The 26,459-nt window shown below is 40.5% G+C and overlaps 2 protein-coding genes across 2 annotated transcripts in view; one reads left to right on the top strand and one right to left on the bottom strand.

The window, feature by feature from the left end:
* The window catches only part of kiaa0825 (KIAA0825 ortholog), a 180,991-nt gene extending 159,637 nt beyond the window's left edge, over nucleotides 1–21,354 (bottom strand). The window contains exons 1-4 of the mRNA XM_063017862.1: nucleotides 21,283–21,354; nucleotides 16,579–16,726; nucleotides 4,078–4,246; nucleotides 2,137–2,773 (exon numbers count right to left, since the gene is read on the bottom strand). Of these exons, the coding sequence (XP_062873932.1) occupies nucleotides 2,137–2,773; nucleotides 4,078–4,246; nucleotides 16,579–16,718 (946 nt within the window). The 5' untranslated portion in view covers nucleotides 16,719–16,726; nucleotides 21,283–21,354. The remainder of the gene's footprint in view (nucleotides 1–2,136; nucleotides 2,774–4,077; nucleotides 4,247–16,578; nucleotides 16,727–21,282) is intronic.
* A 1,144-nt stretch (nucleotides 21,355–22,498) lies between these two features.
* Nucleotides 22,499–26,459, top strand: part of slf1 (SMC5-SMC6 complex localization factor 1) — a 37,200-nt gene continuing 33,239 nt past the window's right edge. Inside the window, exons 1-3 of the mRNA XM_063017854.1 lie at nucleotides 22,499–22,576; nucleotides 23,963–24,074; nucleotides 25,155–25,233. Of these exons, the coding sequence (XP_062873924.1) occupies nucleotides 23,964–24,074; nucleotides 25,155–25,233 (190 nt within the window). The 5' untranslated portion in view covers nucleotides 22,499–22,576; nucleotide 23,963. The remainder of the gene's footprint in view (nucleotides 22,577–23,962; nucleotides 24,075–25,154; nucleotides 25,234–26,459) is intronic.

Consider the following 26,459-nt stretch of genomic DNA (forward strand, 5'->3'; position numbering starts at 1 on the left):
ATTCAGAAATCCCAGCCGGATGCATTTTTTAGGTCCAAAAAAGAGGACATGTCCAAGAAAAGGAGGATGTATGGTCACCCGACTACAGACGTCCTGAAGGGGTGCGAATCCCTTGCTCCTGAGACAATCTAATACACTAATCCATGCTAGTTTTGCACGTTTTTAAATGTTATAAACAGGCAACCCATGCAGACACAGGGAGAACATACCCGACTTCTCCTGACCAATGTTCCCATGGGACATTTACTATTTACTACTTACCAGCTATTCCACTCTGGTTAACTCTCTAAGATACAAGGGTTTTGGGTGGCACAGCAGTCTAACATGATAGCACACCGTAATAGAGTGTTTTTAATTTGGACCTGGTCAAGCGTCCAAACAAACACAATGAGCTGTGTTTGAGAGAGGGAAGGTCGGAGTGGGTAACATGGAGCTTAGCATAGATCTCCATACACAATATGGCTCTGTGTGAGAACCCAACATTGACAGATGATAAGAAGATTAGGTGAGGGTGCGTGTGGTGATCTGGCTCTCCTCGATCAGGGGTTGTGCAAGCAGCAGCAGATTCACAGTCGGGAACTGGAAATGACTAGATTGCAAGATAAAGGTGGAAAATCCAGAAAAGTACAACAAATTACCTATTAGTGGAAAAAAAATGTCATCACCAGTCATCATGTGTGTAAATGACTGAACAGCGACAACACTCATTAAGATTCTCTAATAGTACGCTAACACGTTCAGTCATTAAACATTGCCTAAGGGGTCATGTCATGATTTAGCGTTTATATATTGAGCGTACAGTCATGAATGGCTGGAGTCAGTAATAAAGGCAGAGCCGGTGCATGTATTACATGCTCGATGCGTCCACATTAGTACCTGCTCTGCCTGCGGTCATTCAATTTAGGGATTGTTGGGTCGACCTGGTGAATCAGATGCTTATGAGCTTCTAGCAATGTGAGGACCAATTATTCAGTTTAACACGTCTTCACCTAAACTACACACAAAAGTGATGGAATGAGTAGATGTGTAGATGAACTTGTGTATATTAAAATATATATTTGATATATTTAAGTATGTCAGCTCCACTTACCATATAGGAGCACTTTGTAGTTCTACAATTACTGACTGTAGTCCATCTGTCAGTCTGCAGGCTTTGTTAGCCCCCTTTCATGCTGTTCTTCGATGGTCAGGAACCCCACAGGACCACCACAGAGTAGGTATTATTTGGGTGGTGGATCATTCTCAGCACTGCAGTGACACTGACATGGTGGTGGTGTACACAATGTGCAACATTTACTTTAGCCAGCTAGCCATGAGTGGATCAGACACAGCAGCGCTGATGGAGTTTTTAAACATCTCACTGTCACTGCTGGACTGAGAATAGTCCACCAACCAAAAACATCCAGCCAACTGTGCCACCCGTGGGAAGCGTCCTGTGTCCACTGATGAAGGTCTAGAAGATGACCGACTCAAACAGCAGCAACAGATGAGCGATCGTCTCTGACTTTACATCTACGAGGTGGACCAACTACGTAGGAGTGTCTAATAGAGTGGACAGTGAGTGGAAAACTCCAGCAGCGCTGCTGTGTCTGATCCACTGCAGTGGTGAGAATGATCCAGCACCTAAATAATACCTGCTCTGTGGTAGTCCTGTGGGGGTCCTGACCATTAAAGAACAGCATGAAAGGGGGCTAACAAAGCATGCAGAGAAACAGATGGACTACAGTCAGTAATTGTAGAACTACAAAGTGCTTCTATATGGTAAGTGGAGCTGATAAAATGGACATAAGTGTAGAAACAAGGAGGTGGTTTTAATGTTATGGCTGATCAGTAGATAGATAGATAAACAGACAGACAGACAGATATATAGACATTGGGTGTCTACTCTGTGATGAACTGGCAACCTGTCTGAGGTGTTTCCTGCCCTTTGCTCAATAAATCAGACCCACTGCGACAATGACCAGTAAAATACAGTGGTAAAACAAACAATTAACGAATAAATGAACAAATTAACTTCCTGGTTCCATCCCCACCACTGCCAATTTGCCGCTGCTGGGCCCCTGAGTAAGGCCCTTGACCCTCAATAACCTGTAATTCATCATAATTGTAAGTCGCTTTGGATGTAAAGACACTCACCTACTGTTGTCTTCTTGCTTGAGCTCCTCCCACTCCTCCCGCCGTGCATGGTTCTGTCCCTTAGAGTCGCCTCCACCTCCTCCATAAGCAGTCCCAGCTCCTGTGCCATTGTGCTCAGGTACGTCTGGTTCAAATAGTCCAGGATGCATAGCTGCTTTGCTATTCCATTCAAAACCTGAACGTCCTCAGTAAGCATTCCACAAACATCAGTGCTGGCAGCTTGGAAGACCAGAGCCAGCCTTTCAAATCCTGTCTCTCCATTCGTACAAGACCGGGTTCTCTCCAGCAGTTCCAGTACTGCCTTTTTTCGTAGAACTCTGTACTTTTCCACAACGTCTGATTCAGGATACAAGAAGCAGAGCTGCTGCAAAATGAGGATCTTTTGGGGGGCTTTAGAAGCCTCTGTGGACAACTTGCCCAACAGATGACGCCTCAGATGGAGCCGGACATCATCCCAGGCTTCTTGGACCTCCAGAGCGAGGTTGTCATGTACAGAGCAGAATGGAGTGATGGAGGTCTGGTTCTGCTCAGTTAAAGAGCCGGAGGAGGGAAAGGCAACACCAGACCGAGAGGAGATGTTCAAGAGTAACTGAAGAACTGCCTCTTCATGAGCCTCCTTTGTCTTTAGCAGATGTTGCTGTTATAAACCCAACATGAATCTTATTAATAATCCACAAGAACAGTTTGTTTATTAGTAATAATCATCTTGTACCTACACTCACTGGCCAGTTTTTAAAATGCAAGATGGGTGCCCCATGACTAATTTATCAGCCACTCTTTACCTGTCCATGAATAAAAAGTGTTCATCATATTACCACCACTAATCAGGAACTTTATGTGTGGTGGTTCTCAGCCCAGCAATCTTTTGTGCTGGTTTGAGAACGCATTAATCACAAACGTGTTGCTGTTCATTGTCTAGACTTTCTGGACACACTTACAACATATGGCTAAACGTTTGAGAACAATTAAGACCTAAAACTCATATCCAGAGCCACAGCCATTAATATGGAGTTGTTTAACCCTTTGCTCCAATACATTTAGTTACAGGCATTTAGTTATAGGTTACCTTCTTTTGGTTAGGTAGTGTTGGTATGAATTCTTTACTCTTGGGATCTTGGCAGTCCATAGCTTTCAATCAAAAGATGATGCTTGCTTGAGAGGCTATTCTTAACCTTTCAGTGACAAGCTGTGCCAACAAACATACATTCTAACTAGTGCATTTGTCTATTCCAGCCAAACTCCAGCCAAAATACAACCATACAATGTAGTAGCCTTACAAAAGAGCACATTGACCCTGCTTGAGCTGTTTATGGTCAATTAAAGTCCAAACTGTGACATGCCTTGCTGGCCAACATCATTAAACCTCATGTGGCTTAATACATTGCATTATATTTACATTTTCGGCATTTGGCAGACACTACAGTACTGTGACAGTATACAGTCTAAGCAATTGAAGGTTAAGGGCCTTGCTCAAGGGTCCAACAGTGACAATCTGACAGTAGTGGGGCTTCAACCAGTGACCTTTTGATTACTAGTCCAGTACCTTAACTGCTAGGCTACAACTGTCACAATCTTACGCCTATTCTCTTTTAACCAAAAACTGACGCTCAATAAATGCTCTGTTTTTCACACCAATCTATGTACACTTTAAACTGCTTTACATAAAAACCCCAGGAGATCAGCAGATTTGAGCATACTCAATACTTATACCAACATGGTCAGTCACTAGAAACTAATTTGATCCAAGTTACTGATCCACGTTCCTAATGCTCTTGTGTGTTAGAATTTTTTTTAATTGAGCGATTGCCAGACTGACTGGCTGATTGTATCATTACATGATTGAAAAGATATACAGGTGTTCCTAATTAAATGGCTGATGAATGTATATAACAGGTGTACCTGATTAAATGACTAATGAAATGAAGTACAACTGTACATTACCAGTGATTTGAGGAAGTCCAGTAGTTCCTGATGGCCAGTGGAGACAGGTTTCAGTACAGCCAGATTACGCTGACTGAATCTCTGTAGACATTCTGTGGCACTGGGCACCTTCTCACCAGTCCAGGCCTCTCCAATCTTAGCCTGCAGCTCCCGCAAGTTCTGTTCGATACTACATACAAACATACAAAACACAAATATAAAGCTCAGGCTTGAGGAAGACGATGTGCTGAATAAGCCGGTAACAAATGAAAAAGACTAACATCGGATTCACGAGTTTCAGACTCTCTTGGAAAAAATGATTTTTATAACTTCTCAGCATCCCGAGCTATAACACAAGTTTAAAAGTGAAACAGTGAGGAAAATACAGCTAAACACAGATACATGTGGAGCTTTTAGAGTAAATTTGATGGTTATTCCACACAAATGCAGATTTGTCTTATATTCGCACTTTGATGAGGTTTTACTGCAGCGTTCAAACCAAGCGCTGAGCAGGGCAGCAGTTTGTGCCAAGGCTTGTGGTGAGTGAAGCGCAAACACTTCTCCTGTGAATATGCCCTAAGTGATAGTATGTTCACATGCACTGGGAAGGACTGTTGATACCAGCCAAGTATAATCCTGAGCTCATGGATGGAATGTCATTTTTTACACACTTTTGTCACATTCATGACAGAAATGGTAATTACTGGTCACAAAAGATTCATCAGTTTAAGTTTTAATGTCAAACAAAGTCATGGACAGTTTCATATCTCCAGTTCACCTCACTTGCATGTCTTGGGACTGTGGGAGAAAACCGGAGCTCCCGGTGGAAACCCACGCAGACACAGGGAGAACATTCAAACTCCACACAGAAAGGACTCGGACCGCCCCACCTGGGGATCGAACCCAGGACCTTCTTGCTGTGAGGCGACAGTGCTAACCACTGAGCCACCATGCCACCCAGAATCTGGTTAGTCCCTGATTAAGCCCTACATACGATTTTCTAGACGAATATTGTATCTGACCCACCCCTAGCGCTTCAGACTAGAGCACTGTAGCGCCAAACCAAATCAAATCATCCCTAATAAACATGGACATTGATATATTTGCAGTCAGCCTGCTCTGTGCGTGTCTGTACGCGTTACGTTTGAATGTTTGCCAGCAATAAAAATGGCACATCTCTTTCACTGGCCTAGCACATGCAGAACTTCAGCATAACCAGGCATTAGCACCGCTGTCTCGTCTGTACATGATAAATCAGACATGACATTTCCTCCTCATCTCCGCAACACACACACAGACGTGTACACGCACTCAATTACGATGCATCACCCGTCGGTGGGAGAGGAATACCTCCGGCAGCGCCAGATTCCAGGCCTATAAACACTCAGCTGTAAACACTAAACCACACACAAGGCCAGATGCCTCACAATGGCAAGACATTAAATACCATTTCAAAGTGGCACATTTTTATTTCAAAAGAAAACACAGCAAACATAAAGTGTTGTTAATTTTAACGGTGTACAGGCACAGTAAACTCTCCGAAACGACAGGCATGTGTTGCGACGCTGAGCTTCTTCCCTGCTTTAATTCTTCTCCCAGGCAGAAGTGCCAACAGGAACCCAGAAAACGGAGCTCATTTTGCTGTAAATAGGAAATATGTATGGCGGAGGGATATGACGGTGGGGACAGACTGTGCTGGAGCAGTGTTCTGGCCCTTAATGACTGGCCTGAGGCTCAGTGTAAAATCACTCTAGCTAACAGCTAACATAAACCGCCTGTTTTACCGGCTGAAGATTGTGCTAAAAATGCACACACAACCAAACAGCTCTTTATTTCATTGTGTTTTCTTGACTGTGACCTACATGAGGGTCAGATGTTGTTTTTAATGAACAGGGCCTCATTTATAATCCTCTTGTCAGCCTAATTTATTAGCATGATTTAATCTCTAGCAGGTAGCACATACAGTACATTTTGCACACTTTATTTCTGCTGCAGATTTTGAATGGACAGACCTGCCATTTGAGCACCTAAGTAGGGCAGTTTTCTGGGTTCAAATCTCAGCTAAGTTATTGGCTATTGGCTGGCTGAATGTCTACACAGACATGGCTGCCAATGTCTGAGGGGAGATGGCCGAAGCCCTGCGATAAATTGCCATCCTGTTTAGGGTATTCCTGCCATCTGACCAGTGTTTTCTGAAAACAATGAATGTAAATTAAATTGGAAATGAAAGCGTCCCAAAAATCTGCTTTTATCCCAAGCGACTTACAGTACAGTGACAGTATACTGTCTAAGCAATTGAGGGTTAAGGGCCTTACTCAAGGGCCCAACAGTGACAACCTGGCAGTGGTGGGGCTTGAACTAGCAACCTTTTGATTACTAGTCCAGTACCTTAATCACTAGGCTACAAATGCCCTACATACTTAATCCTCCATAATGACAAAGCAACAAGTCAATTAGGCAGCAGGCACGTACAGGTACTACAGCCAGGTAATGGTACAAAGGTGGCCGCTTGAGAACATCTGTTCTATATGGAGGTTACTACTCCTTAACCTTTAGATCAGTTGGACTAATGAGCTGTAACACTGGTCAAGTTCCAGTCTTACAAGATACACATGCATTACTGTAAAGAAATAATAGACATAAATACAAATAGATTTAAAAAAGTATAGTCTTCTAGTTTTGTGGCAAGACAATGCTGCTGTGCACAAAAGTGATAATAATGGGATGCCGTTATTTATTTATGACAGCCTAGTGGGTAGAGCAGTGGGCTATCAATTGAAAGGCTGACAGTTCAAATCCCAGTCCTTGAGCAGGGCCCTGCAATGGCTGACCCTGCGATCTGTCCCCAGCTTCCAAACAAGCTGGGATATGCAAAGAAAGAATTTATTTGTACTGTATATGTATATATGATAAATAAAGGCATTCTGTTCTAGTTTATCTGTCGTATGTATATGGGATGCCTTTATTTGTCATATACTATATGTTGTATGATGTGATGCCTATTTGTTGTATATATATACACAGATGTACAGTACAGTACTATTAAATGCTCTATTTACACATCCCAGCTTCTTTGGAATCTGGGGTCAGAGCGCAGGGTCAGCCATTGTACGACGACCCTGGAGCCGAAAGGGTAAAGGCTTTGCACAAGGGCCCACCATTGGCTGCATGGAAGAGAAGGGATTTGGACCCACAACCTTCTAGTTGGTAACCCACAGCTCTATCTATCAGGCCACCACTGTCTCTAAAAGTCTTTGCAAACTATCCACTAGTCATTGTTCCAAACTCTAGACTATTTCAGACTATTCCAAAAAGCCTTCTTTAGTTATTTATTTATTTTAACACTTTGGTTACATTCATGACAGGATAAGTAGTTACTCATTACACAAGATTCATCAGTTCCAATTCACCTCATTTTTATGTCTTTGGACTGTGGGAGGAAACCGGAGCTCTTGGAGAAAACCAATGCAGACATGGGGAGAACATGCAGACTCCACACAGAAAGGACACAGACCACTCCGCCTGGGAATCGAACCTAGCACCTTCTTACTGTGAGGCCACAGTGCAAGCCTTCCCTATAAAGCCCGTATTAATCTCCATATTTTATGTAATGTGATGTAATACATAAACATAAAGAAAGCTCGAATATATACAGTTTAAAGTTTTATAACTGCATTTACCTCATATTATCTTGTGAAGGTAAATGTTGACTATATAACAGCAGTCTTATTTAAACTCTAGTAGACTTAATCACTTAATTGGAGTCATCTATCCAAAACATAAAGCCAGACACACAGAGTCACTTTACTGTTTCTCATAAAGCACGATTTGTGATCGGTACCGCAGGACTTTACGCTAACAGCCGGGTAGAAATAGGCATCCATCTGTGCTACCATCCAGCTTCATAAAACTATCCCAGCTTCCCAGCTCACACACACACACACACACACACACACACACAAACACACACACACACACACACACACACACACACACTCGCTCACTCACTCACTCACTCACTCACTCACTCACACTACCTGTCACTGCTGTCTGTCTGAGTCACACATGCCAATATAATCAACTTTCCCTTTCGGTCGGAGGTGGCAAGGGGCCAGGAGACACTCAATGGCCCATCAGAGACAGTTTTGTTCCGGGCACCCAGGGGGCCGACATCACTCAGAGGGTGACGCTTCACCAAGGTATCACTACAGTAGTACCTGGAGCAGTCAATTAGGAGTGGTTGATGGGGTTTGGGAGAGGTCGTAAGTGAGGAGAGCATGAATGAATACAGATGAGTTTAAAAAATGCTGTTAGAAAAGGTTTTTGCTTGGGTAGGACAATTTCAGAATGAAGAGATGGAACTTGGGCCGCACAGTGTTACAGCAGACAGTATGCATTACTACACAGCACCAGGGTCCTGTACATGAACATGGTTTTTAAATCTTGCCTGACTTCACATGTCTCAGAACAAGCAATCTGTAGTGTTTAACCTTAAAAATTCAAAGCTGTCATGCAATCTAAGTTTGTTTGTTTATTAGGATTTTAACGTCATGTTTTACACTTTTGGTTACATTCAAGACAGGAAACGGTAGTTTATCTTCACACAAGTTTCATCAGTTCACAAGGTCATATCAAACACAGTCATGGACAATTTAGTATCTCCAGTTTACCTCATTTGCATGTTTTTGGACTGTGGGAGGAAACCGGAGCACCCGGAGTAAACCCACGCAGACACGGGGAGAAGATGCAAACTCCACACAGAAAGGACCCGGACCGCCCCACCTGGGATCGAACCCAGGACCTTCTTGCTGTGAGGCGACAGTGCTACCCACTTAGCCACCGTGCAGCCCATGCAATCTAAGTAAGGCCCTACCTAATTTACGGCCGTGAAAATCATGTCACGGACCGTAAAATGAGCCTTTTCCAGTATAATATGCAATTTGCTGTCAAATTTAAACTTTAAGGTTTGTGTTAAGCAATTTAACGTTTTTCATTCATGCAGAATTCAAGTGCCTCATGTTTACTGGTTAATTTGCACTATGAGGCGTCCTAGCAATCCTACGGCAATTCAGTTAGCAACTGGTTAGTTAAAATGTCCAAGATGTCGAAGTCTAAAGCAGCTATAAACACAACTTGGGTAACTGAGTTTCAAACACTGGCCTCAAAATTGTTAGACATGATTTTAATTGTAAAAAAAAAAAAAAAAATGATTTAAAATAATTTTAATAATTTTATTTTCAATAAATAATTTATACACAAATAATTGTAAATTATTTTAATCATTTTATTTTAAATTAAATAATTCATACACAAATTACTTACAATTATTTTAATAATTCTATTTTAAATTAAATTACGTACACACAATTTTAAATTATTTTAATAATTTTATTTTAAATTAAATTATTTATACACAAATTATTTTAAATTATATTAATCATTATATTTTAAATTAAATCATTTATACACACATTTTAAATTATTTTAATGATTTTATTTTAAATTAAATCATTTATACACAAATTATTTTACATTATTTTAATAATTTTACTTTAAATTAAATCATTTATACACAATTATTTTAAATTATTTTAATGATTTTATTTTAAAATAAAATATTTATACACAAATTATTTTTAATTATTTTAATCATTTTATTTTAAATTGAATTATTTTGAATTATTTTAATCATTTTATTTTAAATTAAATTATTTTAAATTATTTTAATCATTTGTATATTGAGGTTAAAAATGATCTTAAGGCATGACAATGACACCTTTCTTATTTGGATTAACTGGCTTGCAGAAAGTCTGTTTGGTTAGTGGCATCTACTATCAGCTAACAGTCAAAGATCGAGCATTCTTAAATGAGAACAAATAAATCAGGACACCCTTAATCAGAACTGTAGTGCTAGAGTTGGCCTTTAAATAAAGTCTGATTGAAGCACGTAAGACCGTGTGTATTTTTAAAATACGTTAGCATTCTTACAGTTGCTATATTCACTGTCCCTTTTGCTCTTTGGTCTTATTCAACCGGCACTATAGCTGGATTTCCAGTTTGATTAAAGGTTTGTGTGACTGAATCAGCCGAGATTGCCACAACCAGCCATTCCATTTTGCCCCCTTGTGTGACCTCTTTTACAGAGGAAAGCTAACAACCTGCAGATCAATCAAGCCTACAGGATTAACACCGGCACTTTTTAGATGACAAGCGGCAAGTAGAGGGGCTGAGAAAACAGGGAAACAAGAAAGCCAGACAATACCCTTACAAACGCACATTAAAAATAGTTGATGGAGCCGGGCTGGAAACAGAACGCCAACAAAAGACAAGGGAGCAGAAAGAAATTCCGGATCTAAAGGAAAAGAGATGAGAGAGGGAAAAGTTCTCTTAAGCCTCTGTCCACGCGTCAATCATGCTGCCCGAAACTGTAATGGTTTTTCAGCGCAGAAGTAAAGCAAGCATGACTTCCCTGAGAGAGAGAGGAAAGCAATAGGAGTCTTTTATTAGGGATGATGGCATGTTTCACAGCTCCCTGCCTTACAGAAACCCAATCCACTGATTACTCAGCGCTTTGACATTATCTTAAGTTCCTTGTCAAAATTAATTTAGTGTGGGTGGGCCGCGGGCCTGTCGCGCTCTAGGAGGCAGAACGAGGGAGGGAGGGATGCGGGGGGAGCAGGAAGCAATGAGGGGAAAGAAAAGATCCTTTTCAAATAAGCTCCAGCTTCAGTGAGCACCTAGCCATGTGGTCAGGAAACAAATAGCCTATCTGAGCGCTATCAAAGAGACTTTCTTTCTGCGCAGAAGCCTGAAAGCCGATCCCATCGACACCAAATCTGGCATAGTTTGTATCCTACAGCGCCAAAGTCCCATGGCTTATTTGTCCATGGACACACACACACATACACACACATATATACACACACATATACGATCTATTGGAACTGGTTTCCCATGTGGCTGTAACATGGCACCCGGCCTGCTTGGCTGACACTTCATTATGGCCTCTCTCGCTGCTGGTGGCCTCGCTAAGCGTCCGAGTTGATGAAGCCTAATGGATAACAGCATTTCAATTTGGGTGAGCAAGCGCCGTTCTTCGGCCTATCTTAATCTTTTTTCAATTATGCCACAAATCTCGGACATCCTGGAGCTGAGAGCAAACTAGCCACGGTGACCTATAAATAGGCTGGAGGTTCAGCCTGGAAGTGAGGTTCATGTAGGCTTAAAAGCCAGGCCATATTGTAAACATCTGTATTTCCATGGTACTATGAGGGTTCTTTAAAATGTTTCCACACTTTAACTCTATTTATTAAGAATTTTAAAGAAATTACATCACTGTTCTACATAGTCACCTTCTGATGCATTTTTCCCAGCGTCGAGCGTGTAGCCACTGATGCACAATACTTTCACATCATCATCACACCCAACCACCGGGCCGTGGACCAGTACCGGTCCGTGGGTCATTTATTACCGGGCCGCACAGAAATAATAAATAATTAGAGATCAAGAGCAGGTGTTATTGTCTCCAATCACCAGGTGGTAGGTGGGAGCAGCGTCTTGTTGCTTTGAAAAAAGCTTCGGATTAACACTAATTCTATAGTTATTCTATTTTAAATCCTCCTGCCCCTGCCGGTCCGTGAAATTATATCTTATATGAAACCGGTCCGTGCTGCAAAAAAGGTTGGGGATCGCTGTATTAAATAATCTCTAATAATTAATCATCTTAATAAATGAACAAAATTATAAAAAACACACAAATATAACCAGTTTAAACTAAATACAGTACACCGATGAGCCAAAATATTAAGAACATTCCCCTTAATATGCTGTCCAACAGTAACAACCCACAGTCACAGACTTGACGTCATTTTAATTTATGTTTAACTGAAAAGCAGCTAGTTCTCCTGACAAATGTCCATATGCTCTATCATTCAACCCCTGGCCTCAGTTCTTGCTAAAACATCGTTTTGTTTGGTAGCTTTAGTGTTGCAACTGTTTTCTTTATATTACACCAAAGATTTTCTATGGGATTTAAATCAGGCGACTAAGAAAGCCCCTCCAGGATGTTCCAGGACTGACTCCTCCTAATATGCCTTGGTATTTCTGTGAGTTTCTGATGCCAGTCACATAGTCAAGTTTGTCAATTCTTGCAGCAGGGGAAAAAAACCCAGATTATCACCTTTCTTGTGCCAGAAAAAAACGCTGATCCATATGGGCGAACAGATTCGAATTGTCACTGCATAGAAATTTACAGGCCTACCCAAATGAATACTGGTGTATTACAATTAACCCTTCCTGTGCTTCTTGGTCAAGAGTGCCACGGGTTGTGGAGTCCAGTCATGAAGTTCTTAGTTGGCAAGTGATTTTTTTATTTGTTGTCACTGACATTTGTTCCAGCCTTCATGAGGTCATCCTAGCTGTAAGAGTGCTGATCGATGAAATTTTGGGCTTTCTCCTACAGCCAGGCAGGTTTACTGTTGGAACATCTGTACGGTACTCCCAGTACTTTTGGTGCAATGAAATGATCTCCTCTCTCAGCTTCTGTGACAGCTCCTTAGTTTTGTTGCAACATACCTTGAACACTAGAATCTTTGGGTGGTGTTTATATAACACAACACAGCTGAAGAAAATGAAGGGTAGTTATTGAGTTTCCAATGGTTTAATCATGTTGTAACCTAACTTTAAATTGTACAGACTAGCAGTAGGTTTTGAGATCAGCAGTATTACGTAGGGGTTGAATAATTACAATATGCAGCATTAACAAAATATTGTTACTTCAAAATACTACAATATTCATTTTGTTTCATTTGCTGCATCATTTGACTGACCCAAAATCCAAACATTTAGCTCAGCAGAAAAGTTAAGAGTTTGGAGACTCCTTACTTTCTTTGGGGGGGATGATGATGACCAGATGACATTTGGGTGGTGAGCCATTCTCCACCCATAGCATTGCCCTGAAACTAACATGGTAACATGGTCTGATATGAATGTATCAGGTGCAGCAGTGTTGACTGATTGTGAAGTAATTTCATTTACTGTAATGCAGCATTTACAAATCTCAGCAACCTTAGCAACACTAAATATTGTGATACACTGTGTATCATTAAAATAACTAGATCTTCTGCAATATAAGAAATTTGCTATGTGGCTCAGCTCTTTAATTTTTTTAATTCTTTTTCTCTTATCCTCTTCCTTTCCAGGGGTTGGTGGATTACATAGAAGGTTAGTGCAAGGCTTTGGTCCACTATGGTGAAGATCATGGACCACTTCTGCTCACACTGGCTCAGATGAAGCCAAGGCTGACCGACCACCAATAATGTTTTTCTTGAAATTTCTATTTTTTTCTGCCATTTAAAGCAGACTGGAAAAACAGGAAGGATATACTGGGATGATTCGTGAGGAGCAGGCTTTGTTTTGATATGTCACTGGATGTGTTTTACAACCAACATAAAGATCAAGAAAGGAGCTGATAGATTGTATAGCTTTTCTGGATTGTAAGGACAGGAGGGGCGATAGTGGAGGCTGAATGAAATTGTCACAAGAGCTGCGTCCTCCAAAAGTTATCCCTGCAGATGAGATTCATCATCAGTACTACGTGAAAAGCTACAGAATAAAAACACTCTTTATTTTGGGATCTCACTTCAATATGTCCTTCACTCAAAACACATTTTAGGTCTAATAAAGAGAGCTCTTTAAAAAAAGAGAGAGAGGCCGAGATCTGGGCCTACATTCAGAGCATGTGTTTGAGTTTATTGATTTCAGATGAAGTGCCATGCTTTTTATTCAGCCTCAATTAATCATTTAGTCTCAAAGCTGATAGTATTCTCGGATGAGAGCAGACGTAGACGCAACAGGTTAGCGTCAGACGTGGATGGGAGTCTAAAGCGAGATGAGGTCCTTTCAAACAGCCCATTGAGGATACACGTCCTAGATTTGTGGCGCTCAGCGTTAGCCCTTGGGCTCTACATTGAGCAAACAGATGTAAAACAGTCAAAGACAAGCGGAAATAAAGCGAGGATTTGGTGAGACTGGAGCTCAATGATGCTGCGGTTCAAATCAATACTGGGTTTAAGAAATCTGTACAGAAAGGTTCAGTGTGAAAAGATTCGCTCAAGGATAGGAACTTTGTATGTCTCTGGATAAAGGTACGAATCGACCGTGAACTAGTGTGCCATGCCAAGCAAGGACCTGAAGATGCAGCCAAAAAACTGTATTTTCCCTAATTGTCCTCTCAATCTAGTTTCCTCTCTACTGATGTTGACCTCCACTCTGATTGAGAAGAGCCGTGACTAACACAAGCCCCCTCCAACGCGTGTGCAGTACCCGACTGCATCTTTTCACCGGCACAAGGTGAGTTAATATGTGGATCAGATTCATGCATGGAGAGTCACGCACTGATCCCCATAATTTTCCGTCTCTGTGCAGGCGCCATCAATCAGCCAGCAGAGGTCCTAACTGCATCAGTTTTGAGGAATCTCTCCAGCACCCTCCCTACGAACAAGCCAATCGTTGTTTGTGTAAGCACCCGGCCTGCTGGTAGCAGAGCTGAGATTCGAACTCACAAGTTTAAGATGTCAGCTTTGGTGTGCTTGTGTATGCAAGTCAAAAACCCAGATCCTTCCTGCGCAAGACAATCCACTGATCCACATGGGCAAACGGTTCCAATTTCGATTTGTCACTCCATAAAACTGTGTCCCAGAATTCTACAGGCCTCTCATTTTCAATGCTGTGCTTATATTTGCAGTTCGCTTCCCTTGGTCCAACTAAGAAAATGATACACTGTTACAATTCAGTCCTGGTTTGCTTAGCGTTTAAACTCACAAATTTACAATTAAACCAAAGTCAAAAAAGTGATGTATGATGCATGAGTCCATTTGTTTGTTTATTAGGATTTTTAGCATCATGTTTTACACTTTGGTTACATTCATGACAGGAACGGTAGTTACTCATTACACAAGGTTCATCAGTTCACAAGGTCATATAGAACACAGTCTTGGACAATTTAGTATCTCCAATGAGGAAACCCACACGGACACAGGGAGAACATGTAAACTCCACACAGAAAGGACCCGGACCGCCCCACCTGGGGATCAAACCCAGGACCTTCTTGCTGTGAGGCCACAGTGCAACCCACCAAGCCACTGTGCCGCCCATGCATGAGCCAGTCTTCATGTAACGTACGACTTTCTTTTCTATAATGCAGTACACTGTATGTTCACTGTACTGTATGCCTGTATAAGATAAGATATTATAAAATAAGATAAGATAACCTTTTATCATCCCACAGAGGTAAATTTCCAATGTTACAGCAGCTTTTAAGAATATAAAGATATGCCGCTCAGGTGGCACAGCGGTAAAGTACACTAGCTCACCAGAGTTGGGGTTTTGAATACATCGTATCAAACCTCAGCTCTGTCTTTCCGACTAGGCTGGGCAGCAGTATGAACAACGATTGGCTGTTGTTCAGGGTTAGGGGTAAGAAAGACGGATCATAGGTCCTCATAACTGCGGCCCCTGCTGGCTGACTGATGGTGCCTGCACAGGGCTGAGGAATAATGCTGATGTGGGTGTGGCCCTCCGTGCACAGTGCCTATGTCAGGGGCGTCAGGGGCGTATGTCAGTTGAGAGGCGTCTTCAGTCAGCGGTGAAGGGTCGAATCAGTATAGAGGACGCATTCAGGGTAATTGGACACGACTAGACTGGGGGGCAAAAATAGGGGGAAAATAAATAAATAAATAAATAAATACATTTACATATATATATATATATATATATATATATATACTGTATATATATATATATATACATAAAGAATATAAAGATATAAAAGTGTTCACACATATATTAAAAAAATAGAAATAGTCTTTAAAAAAGTTAAACAAATATTGCACTGTTTTATAAAATGTATTGCACAAAGTACAACCAGTATTACACATGTACATACTGCACAAAGTACAACAGGTATTGCACAGATTTTAAAAAGGTATATTAAATGCATTTTGTCGCTTTGGGCTTTCTCAATCGATGGACAAGTGTGTTCTGCGGCGCCCAATTACCTCTGTTTGGATTCTGTGTTGCACCTCAAAATAGTTAGTCCAACTTTGTTCCCCTTAAATCTGTCTCAGTACACTTTATTTCCTTATTAAGTTCAGTGAACCCTCAATGCTTTTGCTTACAGTCTGAACAATGCACAACACTGGGCTCTATGCACTTATCTGGGTTTTGTATACCTGCGAATTTTTACCAGCTGGGAACACATAAAGAGTTGGTCAAATGAATAAAGGAGTCACATGTAGCTTTATTATAATAAATGTTTTCAATGCGCTTTGTTCTCTTGCAGCATGTTTAGTGTCGCATTTTAACACATTGTGACACAGTGTTCAGATCTGAAAAGAACTGCACCAGAATTCATCTAGAAACGGACCGGGACTGCCAACCGCCAAAACCCCCCCTCGGCCCCATTCTAGGATCCGTTTTAATCAAACCTAAAAAACACACCAAACGTCATATGAACGAACTGACCTGCATGCGTTCAGCTGCAGCTTCTCTTCGGTTTCCCGGATAAGGAGCTGGAGGTCTGCCTCACCCAGTCCACCAAGCATGTCCTGTACTGGAAGCTCCACAAAGGTATGGTCATGTAAAAAGTCACCCTGCCATTCCATCTTGCAACCTGGGTGAGAGAATACGAATATTCAATTCTAAACACATGCATTCTTTTTAAAGCAAGATTTTAAACCAATTATTTTTTTACCATAATTCAATTAAACGTAATATAAAGATAACATCTTTATAAATCTACAGTAACTAATCAACATTGAGGTTTTTTTTGCTTAATTATTCAAAATGTCATGGATGCAACACATTCACAAAAGTTAGGAAGGGCATGTGCAGGATATGGCTTGGCATCATCAATGTTCCTGAAATACACAACGTCTAGATGCAACCATACATTGCATCTAAATACACATTTACCCCTAATGATGCTGTCACATATCACAGCGGCAGCAGGAAGAGACCCTGTCCGGCCTAAACTTGCCAATTGTGTTTGTGTAAACACAGAAATGGTTAAACTATTTCAGACAGTAATATTTATCTATTACAGTCATGTTTATTAAATTGAGGAGTCAATCTAAAATTGGACGTTCACTGTAAATTGCAATTAATGGAGACACCCATGTTGTGTAAACGAGCAGTTGTAGCCTAGCGGTTAAGTTAGTGGACTAGAAAGCACAAGGTTGCTGGTTCAAACCCCACAACTGCCAGGTTGCCACTGTTGGGCCCTTGAGCAAGGCATATAACTCTCAGTTGTTTGGACTTGGATATGTCATTTTGGATAAAAGCATCTGCTAAATGCCAAAAATGTAAATGTGTAAATGCAACCCACATGTAAGCGTAGAAGAAATTAATCAATATTCATTCTATCTAGTTTCGGTGAGTCCAAAGCCTACTTAAAAACACAAATGTGAAGGCCCCACACCAAGCGGCAATTTAGAGGAGCAAATTTATTCACTGGCTTGTTCTTTACGAACATAGAAAGAACTGGGGAATGTGGTAGTTTAGTGGGTAGAGCCTTGGGCTATCAGTCGTAAAATTGTCGGTTCAAATCCAGGCTATGCTATGCAGCCACTGTTGGGTCCTTGAGTAAGGCCCGTAACCCTGTCTGCTCTGGGGCAGCGTACAATGGCTGACCCTGCGCTCTGACCCCAGCTACCAAACAAGCTGGGATACAGGGAAAACAAATTCCATTGCACTGCAGACGTGTATATGTATATATGACAAATAAAGCCATTCTTCTTCTTCTAAGTGCACAAACACAAACAGTTAACAAAGACCAGGTTTGAACCTATGTCCTTAGAAACCTGATGCTGTGCAGCACCTACACACTTATTGCTCCCTGCAAGGAAATTCTTGCCAGTGATGAATAACGTCCACAGTCTCTCGCAAGATATGATGATTTGGTTTCCTCTCCGCCAAGATCCTTATCACGAGGCGTAAATCAGCTCCACCTGGTCCGAGTGTTGCTGGTTATCATCTACGATAAAAGATGCTTGGAGTTCCAGTCCTCAATCTCTCAGCCTGGAATGAGTGCTGTTCAATTTCCAGCTGGGCTCCCCAGTAATAAATGCATATATAAGAGAGCAGAACGGACTGACAGCATGCTGCCGGAGCTTACATTAAATAAACAATCTATCACTATACGCCGCTCAGTGTTCGACACTCGTGCGGAGCGCGAGTACGCCCGGCGTTCGCTGAGAGGGAGCACGAGAGAGGCAGTGTCGAGGGCATCATCACAGAGGATAATGGAGAGTGTCAGTGTCAATTTAGCTTTGCTGCCACTGCTTCCCGTTTCATCTGCGCTGATTTTAATAATCCCTGTCAAACTCTGGATCGACGCTCTTTTCTCAGCACACAGACAGAAATCTCAACATTAATTTAGCCCACACAAAAGGAGAGGCTGTCCGGCTGGACAAATATTATTTCCCTCGCTTGGCAGATTCGGCATTTAAGCCTGAGCTTTATTCCGAACTTCAGTCGAACCTCAAACTTATGAGTCTGCGGGGAAAAGGGACTGCTTTGGGACGTACTGTGTGTTTATGTGTGTTACGAAGAGTTGTGCATCATCGCCGGTGTGTGATCCACACGAGAGCGGTGGGAAAAGTGTCAAGTTCAACCTGTCACCACACAGGGCCTAATTAGGCAGATGCTCCCTCCGTCTTGTTAGCGATTTCCAGCTCAGACAGTGTGGAGTCGCTCCGAGAGCCGCCACAGGAGACTGAGACGCTGAGCTGGAGCTCGGTGTGAGGATATGTGAGCGACTTGGGGCAGATGTATTCTCGCAGTTCTTAATATGAAACTAAAAACACTATATCCAACCTCAAATACTGTACCCCAGTTAGCCGGGAGAAGGTGTGAAATATTAAGCAGCTAAATGACTCTGCTGGCATTTTAAAAGCCCGAATGACATGTTCGGTTAAACCTGAACACACAAAAAAGAAGGTCATGAGGTTTTTAGGGAAATACAATAAATTATACAAAAACATCAGTTCACCTTAAGATCACAACAGAAAATGATCTAAATTTGCAGCACAATGGTCAGTTATCTGAATTATATTTTTAATATGTGCTTAATTTCCACCAGCATAATTTTTGTAGTAACTGCTTTATCCTAGACAGGGTCACTAAGAGTTAGATATACATATACATCTCTGGGCATCACACACAATCCAAAAAACATCACATCCAGGTTTGTTTTCCAATCTTGAAAAAGAAACCACTGTTCCATATACTTGGTAACTTGGTACCATTGTTTGTACAGATGATCTTGGGACCGGACGTTGCTTAGAAATGGCTACAACTGACATTGCAGATATATTTGATTTGGAAGATCTATGATTCACATTGTAAAATCTGTACAGAGCAGGTCAAGCTTTCAAGCTATAATGCTTGGGGATCAGTCTTAGAAGTCTAGCCATGCTAGCCCTATTTATATGGTCACAGAAAAGTCACCACCTGTAGTCAGTCACATCATAACAAAGGTAAATAACATTATAAAATTTGTTGTTTGTACATTTTTAAAGGCAGTAGTTAGTATTTAGAACACTATGGTGCTATCAGCAGGTCAGGCATCTAAACAGACATATTTGGCTATGTCTGGGGGGGGGGGGTCTTCCCAATAGCTCAAATAATGATGGACTTCCTACAAAAAGAAGTTACCTTGATGGCAGCTCTCTCTAAAATCTGATCTCAAATATACACCTCTACATCTCTGCATTAACGGTGCCTTCACACATAAGCAAGTCATATAATGTGGGCATTAAAGCACCCTCATTATGTCCGTTTCTCCTAAAAGCACAGAACTAATGTATGGCTTTGTCTCTGTGTAAGAGTTTCAGGTTGTTTTCTTGATACAGCGGCGGACTGTGTTAAGTACAGTTATCCGAAGTACTCACAAGCCCATGTGGCTATTTTTATCACTGTAGCATGTTGGTTTCTCATGCAATGCATCTGAGGGATTGGACTGACCATTCTCTCTTGACACAAAAAGGCGAAAGATTAACATTTTCAGTATTTAGCAGACAGTATCTACAGTACTGTGACAGTATATTGTCTAAGCAATTGAGGGTTAAGGGTCTTGCTTAAGGGCCCAACAGTGGCAACCTGGCAGTGGTGGGTCTTGAACAAGCAACCTTTCAATAACTAGTCCAGTTCCTTAACCGCTAGGCTACAAATGCCAAAAAGGAATGATTCCTTTCGAAGACTGAGCCTCGAAGACTGATCCTCCATTTATTCCCAATCACCTGTTACCAGTTCACCTGCTTATTGTGGAACGTTTTGAAATGGTGTAACTTATGTACGTTTTTCATTCTTATTTTGCCCCTGTCCCTTCTTTTAGAAGCATGTTGCATGCAAGTTGGTCGGTCAAAACAAAACTAATTTATTTGTATGTTTGTAAGTTAAATAAAGGTAGTTCAAGAGTATTAACAAATCACAGATTCTCGATTAACTGCATTTTGTAAAATGTTCCAATTGCTTTTTGTATTTTGAACATTGATGTATTTTTAATAGCCAAAATGTTTGCCATAAAACAATTAACACTATGCTGTGTATAATGTGGTGGAAAAACCTTAATAAAATACCTCTGAATTGTGAGTAGAAAAGTTTTAATCTTGTCTGCAGAGAAGGATCACACAGACAGAGTCTCACACAGAAGCTCTGTGGATGCTATAAGAAATGATAAACTAAAGATCTTTTTATACTGTTGTTGTGACCTTGTAGGACAGTGGAAGATTCCACAGTTAACATCGGTATCAGAATCAGGTTTTATTGGCCAAGTATGCTCACACAAACAAGGAATTTGTTTTTGGTTACACAGATGTAGTGAACGAAAAATACAATAAAGGCATTCTTATCACACACAACTCACTCTTTCTTCTAACACACACATAGGAACTGGTCTGAATCAGCTAGAACTGGGTTTTGCACATCATACAATGCAATTGATGCACTTCTTATCACTTACACCATGTACACATCCAGCAACATTCTATTGTAGCAGTATTGTTGGAATATGACTACTGGCAAAAATGATCTAAGCAGCAATTAATTATGTATTAATATTAATTTTCCTGTCACAATATTTTCCTCTTTGTCTGATTTGCAAAATGTTTAAATAAATGACTTGTAAACTCAAAAACTGATTAGTTGTATTGCATGGTGCAGGCCTACCTTATAAGTTGTGAGGTACTCCAATTTATATTCAATCCAATATATTCAATCCAGGAGGATTATAATCCTTGTTGTATTGCTTTATATCCTATTTCATATTCAAATTGAACAAAATATTATATAAAAAAGTAAAATAGTGCATCATGTTTATGCAGCATCATGATATGCTGATTTAGGTTACAATTGCCATATGCTATACTGCTTTATTTATATTTAAACATCAAAACCTTGCAGATAATGGAAACTACCAATGCTAAAATTGTATTTAAATAGGCACCTAGATCATATTGTGAAAATACTAGCACGTCCCTGTAACTCTACATTATTGGTTAATTCATGGTATGCTAGCCAGCATGTGACAAACTGGTGGAAGACACTGAATTAGCATCGTGGCTTTAATAAACATTAAATAGCCTCCTTGGCTAGGTTAGCATTACCGCAAGCCAAACGCTCGAATCTACTTCAGTTTGCACACATATCTAAGATATTATGATATTTAATAGCAAAAGAAGCAGCACGCAACAAATCACCCTGTGTGGCGGCTTTAATTTACAAACAATACAAACACGCGTCACGTTTTTCCAGCCTGGAAGCGTCTCTAACAACCTACAGTAACCATGACTATAGCCGCGATTCAAAAACTAACTCTGAATATATTTAGTAACCTAGATTTGTGCGATTGTTATTGTATGCCCTTTGTAGTGTACTTGTATAGGAAAGATAAAGTAATTTGACATTAGCCCATTGTAAACGTCATCCTCGTGGAATGATCCATTACACAGACTACATGGGGGGGGGTTGTATTCATTGGCTTATTTTTCTGTTCTTTGGGGAGATTTTACTCCCCTTATAAAAGGTTTATGTGATTGAACACGTTTTTAAAATCGAATTGAAGTTATAAAAATTGTTTTATAGTAAATATTATGTTTATTTTGTATTTATTAAAAACTAGTTCCAACCTCGCATCAGATAAGACAGTCTGCACCGCGAGTGTTTTCACAATTCACATAGCATCCCGCAAATGCGCGATTCAGACGTTTCTATACATTCAGCGTATTTTCTTAATTTAAACATATTTTAAAAAGTAGATTGTTTTTAAGAATGTTTATGCTCATGTGTTTATGGTCTTTCTTCTTAAAGTGATATTGTTTTTGGACATGACATGATTTTGGCGCGGATACGAAAGACTGATTTTTAGCTACATTTAGCTACATTACAATACATCACGTGCATTGTCACTTTTTATTTATTTTTTATTTTAAATTAAATTTTACTTTATTTCAGTGTAAATCAGGTAAGGACAACAATAGTACACACACACACCATTTTAATTTCTTAAAAAAACCCCCAACACCTGCTGAGACACCAAGCTAGTTTCACTTTCACACTTTGTTTACCACCCTACAGGGTAACAGTGTTCCGTACATCACAAGGGTAGCACTGTTGCCTTACAGCCAGAAGGTCCTGGGTTCGATTCCCAGGTGAAGTGATCTGGGTCCTTTCTGTGTGGAGTTCGCGTAGGTTTTCTTCCCACAGTCCAAAGACATGCAGTCAGATGAATTGGAAATGCAAAATTGCCCTATCTGTAAGTGTGTGTGTTTGCCTTCTGATTGAGTTGTGACCTGTCCAGGGTGTTTCCCCACCTTTCACCAAGTGAATTGCACCCACTGCGCACTGTCGCCTCACAGCAAGAAGGTCCTGGGTTCGATCCCCAGGTGGGGCGGTCCGGGTCCTTTCTGTGTGGAGTTTGCATGTTCTCCCTGTGTCTGCGTGGGTTTCCTCCGGGTGCTCCGGTTTCCTCCCACAGTCCAAAGACATGCAAGTGAGGTAAATTGGAAATACTAAATTGTCCATGACTGTGTTTGATATGACCTTGTGAACTGATGAATCTTGTGTAATGAGTTCCTGTCATGAATGTAACCAAAGTGTAAAACATGACGTTAAAATTCTAATAAACAAACAAACAAACCCACTGCGACCATGCCCTGGATAAAGTGGTGGTAAAACTGACAAGGAATGAATGAATAAGGTGAACAAAAAAGTGTGTAAGGTCACAGTATTCTCCACATCAGAAAATATATTGACAGTGTTTTGTACCCCCCAACGAGGGTCACACTGGTTCCTTAAATCACACCTAGTAAGGTCACGTAGTTTCTGTACATCACATTTAGTAAGGTCACCTCATCTTCATCCATCAACCTTCTCATAAACCTGGTATCTTAATGCCAGAGCCACTGCTGGCCCTTTATATGAGGCAAATTGCTGAAATCTAATCATACTCCAGAATTTAGCTTGTAGTTGTTTTAATTCGTACTTTAAATTTAACTTTAGTTATAACTGTGATTATACAGCTGATCAAAATTGTTATTATAAAATTCAGCATTTCTCTTTCTAAAAACACAAGAGACTGTGGGGGATCTTGGTAGTGCTGGGACCTGAACCTTTACCCTTCTGCTAAATACCCCATTTCCCATTTCTGCTGATCCACCACAGTCTTTTTACATGTTACAAATTAAAATGCTTTTATTGCCTTTATTACATAAAGGGACATGCATCATTTAGTGAAATGTTTATAAATGTATGTATGTATATTTGATATACATTATGTGAACAAGCCAACCAAAACATTACATTTAAACAGTGTGAACTTAGTCTATGCTTCCTTTCTTTTTTATACCAGAATGGCTGGAAATAAGCACGTGTTTCAGATGTCTGGAATAAAGGATCAGCAGCAGAAAGGAGAACTGCTTCGGGCCATTAGGCAGCTTCAGGGCCTGTATATAGGAGGATCTGTGAGTAAAAATATGTTTAGCTCACATGCACATATATCTGATTTACTCATTCTCAACCTGGGATTAACAGATTAGTTTTCTTCAGAAAAAAAACAAAAAGAAAAAATTACTATTTAAGGCTTAAAATCTACTTTATATATACAACCTAAAATCAGAAAAAGTTGGGACAGTATGAAAAATGCAAATAATAATAAAAAAACACAGCGTTTCTTACATTTACTTTGACTTAATTGCAGACAGTATTAACCTGACATATTTGATGTTTTGTCTGGTCAACTTCATTTCATTTATTAATGAACCTTCATTCCTGCATTTCAGTCCTGCATTTACCACTTTGTAATGTTGCCATTCCTTTTCACCACACTTAAAAGATGTTTTGGCACCGAGGAGACCAAGCGATTTAGTGTTTCAGGCTTTATTTTGTCCTATTCTTCCTGCAAACACGTCTTAAGATGTGCAACAGTACGGGGTCATCGTTGTCGCATTTTTCTTTTCAAAATTCTCCACACATTCTCTATTGGGGACAGGTCAGGACTGCAGGCAGGCCAGTCCAGTACCCGTACCCTCTATTTCTGCAGCCATGGCTTTGTAATGTGTGCAGCATGTGGTTTTGCATTGTCTTGTTGAAAAATGCATGGACGTCCCCGGAAAAGATGACGTCTTGAAGGCAGCATATGTTGCTCCAAGATCTCAATGTAAATGACCTTTGCCAAGCGCGATAACACTGCCCCATACCATGACAGACCCTGGCTTTTGGACTTGTTGCTGATAATAGTCTGGATGTTTTTTTTCATCTTTGGTCCGGAGCACATAGCATCCATTTTTTCAGGCCTGAAATGCATGAACGGACATTTATTAACAAATGAAATTAAGTCAAGCAGAAAAAACATGAAATATCTTGGGTTCAAACTGTCTGCAATCAAATACAAGTCAAAGTAAATGTAAGGAACACTGCATTTTTATTTTATTTGCATTTTCCATACCGTCCCAACTTTTTCTAATTTGGGGTTGTACATCATGTAATAGAAAGGGCTTGTTTTTTGAGTTTTGATAATAACAATAAATAGTGTTGTGTTGCAGGTATACAAAGAGAAAATGACTCACCTTATTGTTGCGAAGCCTCTACCGAGCGAGAAGTTCCTCTCAGCATGTGCTGCAGGTGAGTGATGAATAGAAGTCATAGTCTGACCAAACAAAGAACATCACATTGTTTTCCACATCTCAGTATAGGCATGTTTACTGTCTGCCTCATCGCATTTAAATCGAAGAATATTTATAAAAATGATTGAAATAAAACATGAAATCCCAAAGCCTTAATGCTTTAAAACTATTCATTGCTGAATCTACACCACTGGATTAAAAAATCCTGAATAGCTCCTATTGCCTACATAAGTGAGCTACGCCGAGTGTAGAAGCCGTTAGGTTTTATCCTGCTTAAAGAACGATCTAGAGAGATGGAATCTATTGAGGATTTGGTCTAGCTTGAAATTTGCTGCCATATCAAGGTTATAAAATCTGCATACTAAGTAGTAAAAACCTGAAAAGTTAAATAAAATAATGCAGAAACGTATTCTATTTTAAGGGGACTTGTGTGTCAGGTTGGTGAAGTATTTTCTACAGATTGAAAATACACAGTTCAGTCACATTGTTTTGTCTACTTCCTACTTTTGATGGCTGTGGCAGCGTAATCGTCTGGGGGAATGTTTTCGTGGCATTCTCTGGGCCCATGCATCCATGTGGAAGGCACTCACAATGATTTGGGTATGAATCCATCCTTGCGGATCACGTACACCCATACATGCTGGTTGTCTTGCATACCCCATGGGTGGGATCTTCCAGCAAGACAATGTGACATGTCACATGGCTAAAAATGTCCGACATTGGTTGGAAGAGCATGACCAAGACTTCCAAGTACTACCTGGACCCCATAATTTCACAGACTTGAACTCAGTTGAGCATCTGTGGTACCACCTTCGTTGTCGTGTTTGCTCTATGGATCCTCCCCCATGCACCCTCCAGCAGCTGTGGGATGCACTTCAGTCAGCATGGCTCCAGATGCCTGAGAAGACATACCAGGATCTTACTGAGCTGGATATTAGTTGGTGGTCATAATAATGTGACTCGACTGTGTATATTTGGGTGCTAAGGTGTCATATTTGATGTTGATGTTGGTACAGTTTTGGCATGGAGGGGGAACTATAAATGTGCTTTATGGTCTAAACTATGGTTTTAAGCCAGGTTTTAATGTAGGGATGTCCCTAACAATTTAAGGCTGATTTTATTTTGGCCAATGTAATGGAGCAGTACTGGCTATAATAATCCTAATCTACACTATATGGATGAAAGTGTTCGGACACCCTTTTGAATGATTGAATTCATGTGTTT

Source organism: Trichomycterus rosablanca, chromosome 21 (genome assembly GCF_030014385.1).
Source record: "Trichomycterus rosablanca isolate fTriRos1 chromosome 21, fTriRos1.hap1, whole genome shotgun sequence".
Taxonomy (NCBI): domain Eukaryota; kingdom Metazoa; phylum Chordata; class Actinopteri; order Siluriformes; family Trichomycteridae; genus Trichomycterus; species Trichomycterus rosablanca.